General features: G+C 55.8%; 4 protein-coding genes across 4 annotated transcripts; 3 read left to right on the top strand and 1 right to left on the bottom strand.

Annotated features, from left to right (window-relative positions):
* BO66DRAFT_442942 (uncharacterized protein) lies at positions 1–1,278 on the top strand (the record flags this gene model as incomplete). Its single annotated transcript, XM_025651464.1, has 2 exons — positions 1–86; positions 135–1,278. The coding sequence occupies 2 exons, from the start codon at positions 1–3 to the stop codon at positions 1,276–1,278; spliced, it is 1,230 nt and encodes a 409-aa protein (XP_025499359.1).
* Positions 1,279–3,679: 2,401 nt separating this feature from the next.
* BO66DRAFT_431924 (potassium channel family protein) lies at positions 3,680–6,142 on the top strand. Its single transcript, XM_025650610.1, has 2 exons — positions 3,680–4,168; positions 4,221–6,142. The coding sequence occupies exons 1-2, from the start codon at positions 3,897–3,899 to the stop codon at positions 5,977–5,979; spliced, it is 2,031 nt and encodes a 676-aa protein (XP_025499358.1). The 5' UTR covers positions 3,680–3,896; the 3' UTR covers positions 5,980–6,142.
* A 306-nt stretch (positions 6,143–6,448) lies between these two features.
* Positions 6,449–8,015, top strand: BO66DRAFT_395355 (NAD(P)-binding protein). The gene is made up of 5 exons (XM_025648202.1): positions 6,449–6,555; positions 6,613–6,974; positions 7,056–7,303; positions 7,373–7,576; positions 7,677–8,015. The coding sequence occupies exons 2-5, from the start codon at positions 6,938–6,940 to the stop codon at positions 7,941–7,943; spliced, it is 756 nt and encodes a 251-aa protein (XP_025499357.1). The 5' UTR covers positions 6,449–6,555; positions 6,613–6,937; the 3' UTR covers positions 7,944–8,015.
* A 58-nt stretch (positions 8,016–8,073) lies between these two features.
* Positions 8,074–10,716, bottom strand: BO66DRAFT_333566 (putative C6 transcription factor; the record flags this gene model as incomplete). The annotated part of the gene is made up of 8 exons (XM_025644170.1): positions 8,074–8,581; positions 8,638–8,876; positions 8,931–9,356; positions 9,424–9,719; positions 9,778–10,256; positions 10,320–10,441; positions 10,546–10,569; positions 10,654–10,716. 8 exons carry the CDS (start codon positions 10,714–10,716, stop codon positions 8,074–8,076), a joined length of 2,157 nt encoding a protein of 718 aa, XP_025499356.1.
* Positions 10,717–11,105: the final 389 nt, after the last annotated feature.

Raw genomic sequence — 11,105 nt, 5'->3', positions numbered from 1 at the left:
ATGTCTAACGACCGCGATTATACCTCCGGCGATGCTCCAGAACGTGCTAGGGTCTTCAAACTGGAAGACCTGCCCATGGACATCTTGTATGTGATTGTTGAACAGATGAACTACTGGGAGCTAATGAATTTCAGGTTAGCTGTTCCAGCCTTGAGCGACACTCTGAGAGGCCTGCTGAAGAAGCGATGCCTCAAGTGGGCTCTTCCCCCCAAGAAGTATTACGAGCGATTCACTATGGTGGACGAGAATGGGTTACCACATGAAAATCACTCGAATTGGTCCATCAATCGCAGACCCGAAATTATACCACAGCCCTTTGTACAGGCGATCATCCGCGGCCATTATCAGGTCGTGCAGAATGTGCTGGATGCTGGCGTCCACCCCCACAGAAACTACGATCTCTTTGGAAACTCATTCTGGCATATTGCTGTGCGAACCCGAAACCTCCAAATGATCCAGATCTTTCTCTCCCACCCGGAGATTGACGTCAATCAGAAAACGTGGACCGGATACCAGGCATTAGACATGCTGAGCCCAAAGCAACGGCGGTATCTCTCAGACTACTACCCAGCCCTTGGGAGGATCATACATTCACGAGTCACCGACAAGCCCTGGACGGCCACTGTGGGGGGACATCAGAGGATCATTCGGCTTCTGCTCGAGAAGGGTGCAGTGTTTTCCTCAGCCGATTGCTTCATTCATCTGGTCCGACGCCCGGACGGGCCGGACCTTCTCAGATTGACAATCCGAAATGGCCTGTACAAGGATGGCCGCACTACGGACTGGCACACGCTGTATAAGCATATCTCGTGCTGTATTCAAAAGCTCTCGGTGAACATTTTGGATGTCATAGTGCAAGAAATCCCGGAGGTGCTGTGGATGCCCGGGCTCGGATTGATGCAGGATGCACTTGGACAAACCTCGTCCCCGTACTGTAAACACGCATCCCACAAATTCGCCGCGTACATGATACGAAAGGGATTCTGCCTCAAGCTGGGTTATCATTGGGACAGAAACGAATACCCTGAGTTGGCGTTTGTTCTTGGTAAACTGGAACCGAATCCTAAATTCTATGGCTCGAAAGTCCTGCCCCGGAACGTCTGGAGGAAATGGGCCTCGCTTGCTGAGCTGCTGCTAGACCGGCCTGAGTTGCAGAAAGATGGCTTTGAGGCATGGAGGGACCCGGACTTGATTCTAAGAAGCCCACTTCGGGAGGCTCTGGTTGCCAGAAACTGGGACGAGATCCGAGCTTTACTCAAGGCAGGCCCTAATCCTTGAAGCTGCCAGCCGGGGTTTCTTTGATGGCTGGCGTTTTCTACCTGCCAAGACTATTGTAGAGAGACAGTTCTTACTATCTGTATCACTTTTCAGAGATTCTAATTTATCATTGTAATATTCTTTCCCTGTCTATGTTTTGCACTCAACTACTGTAAGAATATGAAGTCACCTGCCATGGCGTAGTAAGTTCTTCTGTGAAGTTTTATAAGCTCCCAATACTGTCGTCACCCGGTCACCTGATGACCGCCTGAAACACCTCATAGTCTAAGCGATATGTCATCCTCCATCTCCAATAGCACCTTGTCAGTCCTGTCATTTCATTTTCTTCAATTTGAGACATATACTCTGTTGCCTTTTTCTAAGCCTACCTGTGACAAATGCGCTGGCCAATGTCGAAAACTTGTGCCTCGATCTTTTCACCTTGCTTTGCGGCAATATCACAAAACGGAGACAAAACGAAGCAGCAACCTACATGAAGAGATGGTGTATTGCTCTCTAGCCTCTGGTACCGGCAACTTTCTCGAAAAGTGCCTCTATGTTGGCGACCCTTTCAACAAGAAACGGAGACGCGCATCTATATAAAAGACCCCAAGGGTCTACGTCTCGCCGTCATGAAAACCCAACACCACCCCACCGGACCAGCGCTGAACCACAAGCCACGATGACCGGAAAACGTCAGAAGATTCTCGAGTTTTTCGAACGACACCACGGCCGACGCCTCAGGAATCAGCTGCTGCGGGTGTTCAAGACGCTCAACATCGGGCTGGCAGCGCTCCCGCCCGAGATCGCCGTGCAGGTCATCCTGTATGCGGATACAGACACGCTCCTCACACTCCGACGCACCTGCAAAGCCTTCCGCGACCTGGTCCAGGAGGAGGTCGTTGCGCGCTGTCGGGAGACGGTCGTCCCTCCGCAGCTGACCTACGACGCGATGATCATCGCCAACCAGCTTGGCAACCGGCGGAGCAGTCGGTATCTGTGGCATGAGAACCCGGTAAGCCAGCCCCTCGCTCGCCTGGTGGCCCAGGGCCGGTACGACGCGGTCCGGTTCTGTCTGGAAGACGCAGGGCTCGATGCTAACCTCTACGACCTCAGTGCCAGACCGTTGCTGCACATCGCCGCCTTCTACGCCCAGGTCCCCGTGGCCCAACTGCTGCTGCAGCGCGGGGCCGACATCTTCGCCACGGCGCGGGTCAACCGCAACACGGCGCTGGACTTCGCGGTGTGCCCTGAGCTCAGCCACGATGAATTCGGGCCGCCTCTGGGCTATGGGATTCGGACCTTTGCGCGGGACGCGATGGTGCGACTGCTTCTCTCCGAAGGGGCCCGCTACGCCACGAACGCCGGGCCCGGGGCCCTGCCCTACCTGTGTAGGATGCCGGATTACATCAACCTGCTTCGCCAAGCGTACGACAACGGCACGTATCTTAGCGATGAGGCGATCGCGCGTCAGCTGCTCCTATGCGATCTGATGCCTGTGCTGGTCCCGCCCGTTGTCGCCGCCTTGCCGGAGGCGCTGGACCCGGTGATCGTGACGGCATCGGGCAGGTCGGCGATCGAAGCGGCCTTGAGCCTGGGGCATATGGAGCTCGCCCTGGCGCTGATCAACTCCGGGTTCCCCTTGAATCTGGGGCTCAACGAAGACCAGTACCAGTACCCAGAGCTCTCGTACCCGTTGGACAACCTGCACCGCAACAACTTCCTCACGCATGTCTGGGACCGACAGGTTGTCATGGCTCTGCTGGCGCGGCCACAGCTCCAAGCGGCCGGGTTCGGACAGTGGATCATCCAGACCGGCCGGCGGGAGCATCTGATCCTCGATGAGCCTCTGAACCACCAGATCCGCACACGCAACTGGCCCATGGTCAACCAGATGTTGCGGATGGGCTGGGGCAATCCCGCGGGCTATGCCGAGGAGCTGCCATGAGTGTGGAACTGGACTTATTCAGACTGCGCTACATTGTGATTACCTGTGGCTTTTGCTTGTCATAATTGGTTAGTTTCAAATTTAGATTTCAACTTAGCTTCTCGAAGAATATTGTTTGAATCTCTCTTCAGCTTCATCTGTAGAGATAAAACCTGATCTTGTCTCCCACAGTATTGTCTTCAACGATGACTATCATGTGAAGTACTGTACTTCTCCGACCAGGCGTCTTCCCTGACGCAACAGGAACCAGAGCATCAACTATTTTCGGCATTTCATTTGTGAATAGAGACAAGATCAATCAAGTCGACGGTAGGAATCAACCGGAATGACATCATGTCCCAGAGAAGGGGAGGTCTAGGGCAAGCTGTCAGGGTTGGTGGGTCACGGGAGCTCCATCTGGCGCGGGCGTCATCCCATCTTGTCCCGTCTTGCCAAGTCAAAACAAGGAATTCACTTCCACTCCTCCACCACCAATGAGAATCCTAACGTGTCTTTTTCCTGGCCCCATCCATTGCCTTTGAGATCGGCATCTGTATATATGACCATGAGAAGGAGGTCTCATTCATTATCCCTGGAATTTATCATTGATTATATCGCCATGAAACCTCTTTTTTGATTCCATAGGACTCTCCTGGAGTCACTCCTAGCCAGAACGCGGCCGTGGCCTGCTTACTACCAAGACAAAGCAATCATGCCGGATAGCTCGTCAAGCCCTCACACGCAGCAGAAGAGGTCGCTTGGAGAGCGGCTTCGAAGCCCATTCTATCTGAGACCGGCCGACGACGATGAACCGCAAAACTGGTGGATAGCATCGACAGCAATCCCGCTCATAGCTGCCACAACCGCTCCCTTGGCGAATGTCATGTCCATCGTGGCGCTAGTGTCATCATGGAAGGTGACAGTTCTGAGCCAGACCGATTCGTTCGGGCAACCCATCCAGAAGTCCTTGGCAGACCCACGATGGTAAGTCATCTGTAACCTTCCGACTCACAGCGTCTAGCCCTAACCTGACTAGGTGCATAGCTCTCAATGCGACGTCGCTGGCATGCGGCTTGGTGGGTAACTTGTTCCTCCTGTTCAACTTCACCCGGACAGTGCGGTACATCATTGCGTTGCCTGTATCGATCATCCTCTGGTTTCTCTCAACCTCCATCTTGATCGGTATCACAGCCGCGATGCATGTCTATTCTCCTCCCGTACCTCCCAATGAGACGTACTCGCAGGCATACTGGAGTGCCGTGATCGCCGCAGTCCTGTACTTCATCCTCGGTGTGATACTACTGATCAACATGCTCGGATATGTTCTCGGACACTATCCGCAGTATTTCGCATTGACCGACGGCCAGCGCACGCTCATTCTGCAGACGACGGCTTTTGTGGTGTGGCTCATAATCGGGGCCGCGATTTTCAGCAATGTGATCGGCATCTCCTTCGCAGATGCGCTATACTTCTCGGACGTCACCATCCTCACGCTGGGATACGGCGACATCACCCCCACGACTCCGGTGGCAAGGGGTCTCGTCTTTCCGTACGCGGTCATCGGCATGATCATCCTGGGTCTCGTGGTCAACAGTGTCCTGCAGTTCGCGCACGACATCCAGTATAAACAAGTGATACGCAAGCACGTGGAACGCAAACGCCGAGCAACCGTCAGCCGCTCCGTGTCCATCGAGCCCGGGGCGACCTCCCAGCTCGAATACAAACCCCGGCGCTCCGGCCGGCCGGTCCGCACCACGATCGACGCCTTCGCCTTGATGGGTCGCCCGAAGCAGGTCGTCATGAAGGAGGAGAAAGACCGATTCGACGCGATGCGGGCCATCCAGCGGGAAACGCTCTTCTTCCGCCGATGGTACAACCTCGTGCTGAGCTTGATCATGTTTGGGATTGTCTGGACGATTGGCGCGGTGGCCTTCTGGCAGATGGAGAACATCACATACTTCCAAGCGCTCTACTTCGGCTTCTGCTCGCTCCTGACGATCGGGTACGGCGACATCACCCCGTCGACCAACGCCGCCAAACCCTTCTTCATCGTCTGGTCCCTCGTCGCCGTGCCCACCATGACCACGCTCATCTCCGAGATGAGCGACACCATCGTCGCGGGCTTCAAGCACGCCACGGACGTCGCGGCCGACTGGACCGTCCTCCCGCAATCCGGCCGCTACGCCAAGTTCGTCCGCAAGATCCCGCCGCTGTACACGGCCCTCAAGCACCGCGAAGAGCACAAGCGCGTCGCCGAGGGCTTCCCCATCGGGCCCGCCCCGGACGACGGGGGGGACCCGGAAATCGGCGCCAAGCGGGCCAGCGACTTGTCCCCGAGCACCAGCCCTCAGGACGGCGGCACCAAGCCCAAGGCAGAAACCATCGATCAGCTCGCGACCGAACCGGGCCCCGCAGATGCCGACGAAGGCCCCGTCTCCAACATCCGACTGGCGCAGAAGCTGGCGCTCGCGATCCAGCGCACGACGCGGGACGCCCTGAACGCGGAGCCGAAGCAGTACACGTACGAGGAATGGGTCGAGTTCACGCGGCTGATCCGGGCGACGGACCCGACGTCGAGCGTCGAGCTGCGCGAGGACGAGTACGGCGTGCTGAACTGGGACTGGATCGGCGAGACGAGCCCCATGCTGGCCAGCCAGACGGAGCCCGAGTGGGTGCTGCACCGGCTCTGCGAGAGCATGATCCGGTGTCTGGACGCGACGGCCAAGACCCGCGAGCGCGAGGAAGACGAGCCGACGCTGCGGAAGGAGCGCGCGATCAAGTTCGCGGATGGTTGATTTGGGGGTGGCTTTTTATCTTTAATGTACCTTTTCGGTATCTTTCCTGGTGCCCGTTATTCTCCTGCGTTGGTCCTGACCCCTGGACTCTCTGCATATATTCGATTCTACTGTATTCATATATTCGACTGATTTATCAATTGGACATAAGTTATTAATCAACGACCTCGACGGTGTATTGAACTTCCCCCCTTCCATTTTCTGACCATACCATACAAATCAATCGTATTTCACGGACTGTACAGTACTGTACCCTCGAACTTCAAACTCGTCATCCATCTCAACCCCAGATCCACAATCAACACTCAACAACCAAAGACCGAGAACACCGAGCATGCCGAGCATTTCTCTCCAGTCCTACAAAGCCACCCACCCAACCCAAGAACTTAACTACCAACCAACCCCTCTCTTACCCCGCCTCCACCTCCACCTCCCCCTCCACCTCCAGAACTCACCCTCCCCGTCACCCCGGACCCCGGACCGAACCCCGCATCCCGCATCCCGTATCCTGGTGGCACTGTGCTGTGCTGTGCTGTGCTGTGACGCTGTCTCACCTGCGAGGCGAGGCGAGGCGGGGTAAGTAACCCACCCACCTACCTACCTATAGGCTCGAGCTGACAAGCTGTCCAACAGATCATCAACCGCACGGGACAAGACAATATTTTCCGCTCCAGCTACAATAACCCAACCCAGCCATCTACCCACCTCCCCTCCCACTCTCATTCTCCGTTTTTTAAACAGTCGTCGCTGGACTTCTCCCGCATCCCCAGGTTCATTTTTGACTCTCCAGGGAAGCGATACATGGGATATACGATTGAGCTTGATACAGTTTACAGCCTGTACTCCACCCTGTACTTATCAACCATTAACCACCTCCAAAGATAAAGACAAGGACCACCAATCCTCCGCTCCAATACAACGCTCCTAAACCGTACTACCCTACCGCAAACACAAAAAAATGCCCCGTCTAGACGGCAAAGTCGCCATCGTAACCGGTACGTTCTCGTTCCCCCCATCCCCTACCCAACACCCAACACACACCCAACCCCAAACCAACTAACGCACCCCACGCAAAGGAGGAAGTTCCGGCTTCGGCGCGGCGATCGTGCGCCGCTTCCACCAAGAAGGCGCCCGGGTGATCATCGCGGACATCAATGCCGCGGCCGGGGCGGAGCTGGCAGCCACGGTGCCGACGGCGCTGCATTTCGAGCGGGTCGACGTGACGGTCGCGGCGGACTGGGCGCGGGCGGTGGCGGTGGCAGTCGAGAAATTCGGACGCGTGGATGTCTTGGTCAATAATGCGGGGACGACGTATCGGAATAAGGTATCCCCTTTGCTGTATTCGAAGAACAGGGAGGGGACGGGGTCATGCTGACAAGACTGCCAAACACAGCCAACGGTCGAGGTCACCGAGGCGGAGTGGGAGCGGGTTTTCACTGTCAACGTGAAGAGTATCTTTCTCGGGAGCCAGGTGTTTGTGAAGCGGCTGCTGGAGCAAGGGGGCGGGGGATCGATGATCAATATCTCGTCGACCGGGGCGACGAGGCCGCGGCCCGGGTTGGTGTGGTATAATGCGTCCAAGGGGGCGGTTTCGAATGTGAGTGTCCACAACCCCGTGGCTTTTGAGGAGAGTGGCGTCGATGGGTGGTGGCGGATGCTTGAAGGCACTGCTGATACTCCGGATCAATTGACGACAGGCAACCAAAGGTCTCGCGGCCGAGTATGGTCCGCACAATATCCGGGTCAACACCGTCTCGCCGTTGCTGTCGGGGACCGGATTGTTCTCCTTGTTCACCGGCATGGACGATACGCCCGAGAACCGGGACAAGTTCATCGGGAATGTGCCCCTGGGACGGCTGACGGAGGTGGACGACGTCGCCAACATGTGCGTGTATCTCGCGAGTGACGAGGGGAGCTTCGTCAATGGGGCGGAGATGATAATCGACGGAGGCAAGTGTATCTGAAGTTTTCCGGCGACGCGCGGGCTGGGGAGTGACTCGATCGAGCGCTCAAATCGTTAGTGAATTTGGTGGAGTACCAGCGCTCAATACCGAGCCCCCAGACAAACATTGTCATGCAAACCAATAAGATTGTTCATCCTGTCCACGAAGGCTCAAAAACAGAGAGATCCTCTTCCAGTAGCCCCATCATATGCTGATTGCCCGAGAACCAATTCCCCAGTTGACTAGTCGGTGGCATAGGAGCTTCAGTGTAGGGCCCCTCATTCCCAGACCTCATGACCCCGGATACAGCCCCGGCTCCCGCCGTGGAAGGCGCCGACGTCCACACGGCCCCGCCCTCTTGATTCGATGCAGGTGCAAGACCCAGCGCAGTTAGATAGGTATCGAACTCCTGCCCAACAGACACAAGGTTTTGATCCTCTCGTGCCTGCGCCTGTGCTTTGGCCTCAATGTACAGCCTCGCGACATTACTGAGCACCTGGCACAGGCGGTATAGCTTAGCGATAGCCTCCGAAAGAAAACAGTTCGGCTGCACGCAGAGCACAAACTCCTCCAGACGGTTCAGGTCCTCCCACGAGGACGTCGCTATTGTGTGGCAGAATAGCACCACAAACGGCACGAAGGGAGCGAAGAGAACCGTCCTGCAGGAACCTCTATGAGTATCTACGCAAAAAAACCTTGCTGGAAGCCAACGTACCAGTGGAGATAAGACGTTTTGAAATTCTCAGTCATTCCCTTGACCTCGATCATGGTCTCTTTCAGTAGTTCGAGTGCCTCCCGAGCCGTCGTGATGCATTCTTTGACGAATGTGCTTTGCGAGTCTCGCGATGGAGGAATCGCTCGATATATTAGGGTCATCACCGACTTTCGGGCAATCTTGTCCGAAATCATGTAGATCTCGTCCATGTGGGATAGCTTCTCAGTGTTCATGATGTGCTGTGATGGATCAGCCGTCTGCTCTGGCCCGCCGGAAGGTGGCACAACACATACATCAAATGGTGCATCAATAGTCTCCATCACTTGAGCAGCCAGCTGACGGGCATGCTCGGCTCTCTCGTTCTCCGGCTGCGACAATGCCGCGGGGCTGTATAATAGCTCGTACACTTGGCCTTGGATGGTGGCGAATTTAATCCATATCTGGAAAACGCTATTCCAGGGCTCCTCTGCTCCAATGACGTCGTTCGGCCCCGGCATGGTAATATCATAGTCTTGGATTGTTGACGCCCGCCCAAGGCGTAAAGATATCGCTTTGTCGAGGGCATAAACCGTCCAAAACAATTGGCGTCCTCTGGAAATGTCACTTTCGGGATCGGTTGGTGAAGCTCGATGGTACCCCAAAGTCTGACATAGTCGGGCTGCCGTAGAGGTCAATGTCAGAGCGAACGACGGCTTCGACATCTCGATCGCATAGAGGGCCTACATAGACAGCCATTAGTGTCCGCAACAGTTTGTCAAAAGAGCCCCCATCTAGAAGAGTCCTTACCCCCAACGCAAGAGCTTCGATATATTCCGCTCTGGCCGGCATACAGATACTCAAGTTGGCCAGCGCCGTTTCGATATTGGTTTGACAGAGCCGGAGATACCGCTGGTACTCGTCTCGCGTCTTCGGGTCCTCGACGGAGGAGATGCAGTCACTGATCACATAATAGAGACCTCCGTGGACGACGATGAACGCCGCGTCCGAGAACTCCTCGGTGGCAAAGTAGACCTCCCGACATTTCTCGATGAGTCGCTCGCACGTGAGGAACGGACAGACCCCCTGCAGAATGTTGGGTTTCTCTAGCGCTGGAGATGAGTGATGAGGGTGTATGCTATCGTTGCAGGGATGGACCGGTACCTTTGAACTTCCGGAGAAGCGACAGGACCACCTGCACGGGCGGCATGGCCAGGTCTCGGATCCCGGACCCCAGGATGCTCTTCTGGTTGGGGAAGCGGATCTCGCGGGCCGGCGAGTGCGCCTGGTGGTCCTGCATGCTGACCATCTGCTTCAAGGTCGAAAGCGCCGCCTGGATGGTCGGCGACGACACCTGTAGCGCGCTGCGCGAGACGGCCGTCTCCAGGAACTCGCTGGCGTAGGCGGAGTGCGCGGCGAGAGACGAGTTGCCCTCGAAGGCAGGGGTCGCCTCGGGGTCCTCGACGGGAGCCGGACCACTCGACGCATGGCCGGGGACGGAGGGACTCATGCGGCTGGAGATGGGCGTGGAGTGGTAGTACGGCTCCGGGACACTGCTGGTCGTCGCTGTGTTCGACCGAAGTTGGCGGAGCAGGTCCTCAATGCTCCCCAGGCGCTCCTCGATCAGATCGATCTTCCTTTCACTGGATGTGGGACACAGATCAGATCGGAACGAAAGACATACTCCAGGATGGTCGCACACATACTACTGACTAGAGATCAAGACCCGCTTCCGCGGCTCTTGAGGCTTCTGGCCTGCCCCGGTCGATCGGCAGATAATCTGTGAACTGCGACAGTTGGAGCACGGGGATCGCTTGTCGCAGCGTATCTGATAAGAAGACAGACACAGACAAGCAAGTCAGTGAGCCGACGCAAGGATATCAGGAAAGCGAGAAGCTGCATAGAGTTATGGCTAGACAGTTGGTCTCGTACCTTTCGCAAACGACATTGGTCGCACTGCAGGTAGGCAAGTAAAGTAAGCATGTGACCTGGTAACTAGCACGCAGCCGCAGCCGCAGCAACATCAACTGATTGACTTACTGCACGTCTGCCAAGTGACTCCTTCCCATCGCTCTCGGGACCCTCGGCCTCCAGATGATCCATAGCGTTGGAGAATGAATGGAGGAGGAATGTCGATAGCGTGCCTGATTGGGATGGGGGGCAGATTGCAGGTTGCTGTCATGGGGGAATTGGCAACTGGAAAGAAACGACATACAACCGTTTCGGAACCCGCGGGTGCCGCCCACTAAAAAAGATAGTGAACTTAACTAACTTAGTCCCTGAAACCTTTGGGTTGGAAAAATAACTATGGGTCTCGACTTCTGTCTTGGATTTAAATTCCCTCGCCTTTGCCCTTTCCTAAGGTTTCCTTCGACCCTGATCGGTGGATTACCTACTCTTTTACCCTGAGCCCCACACAATTGTCCCGTGTATGCTCAATAGGAATTGTGATTGCCTAGGAAACTAGGCATCATCATTAATATTACTCAAGC

The sequence above is a fragment of the Aspergillus aculeatinus genome (genome assembly GCF_003184765.1).
Source record: "Aspergillus aculeatinus CBS 121060 unplaced genomic scaffold BO66scaffold_62, whole genome shotgun sequence".
Classification (NCBI taxonomy): Eukaryota; Fungi; Ascomycota; class Eurotiomycetes; order Eurotiales; family Aspergillaceae; genus Aspergillus; species Aspergillus aculeatinus.
The sequence above is the reverse complement of the archived record's forward strand: the minus strand, read 5'-3'. Positions and strand labels throughout refer to the sequence as shown.

Excerpts from the sequence above, each read along its gene's own strand:
- BO66DRAFT_431924 (XM_025650610.1), top strand. The coding sequence starts at position 3,897 with ATGCCGGATAGCTCGTCAAGCCCTCACACGCAGCAGAAGAGGTCGCTT. Across the intron at positions 4,169-4,220 it reads TCCTTGGCAGACCCACGATG|GTGCATAGCTCTCAATGCGA; the intron begins GTAAGTCATCTG and ends TAACCTGACTAG.
- BO66DRAFT_395355 (XM_025648202.1), top strand. The coding sequence starts at position 6,938 with ATGCCCCGTCTAGACGGCAAAGTCGCCATCGTAACCG. Across the intron at positions 6,975-7,055 it reads CAAAGTCGCCATCGTAACCG|GAGGAAGTTCCGGCTTCGGC; the intron begins GTACGTTCTCGT and ends CCCCACGCAAAG. Across the intron at positions 7,577-7,676 it reads CCAAGGGGGCGGTTTCGAAT|GCAACCAAAGGTCTCGCGGC; the intron begins GTGAGTGTCCAC and ends AATTGACGACAG.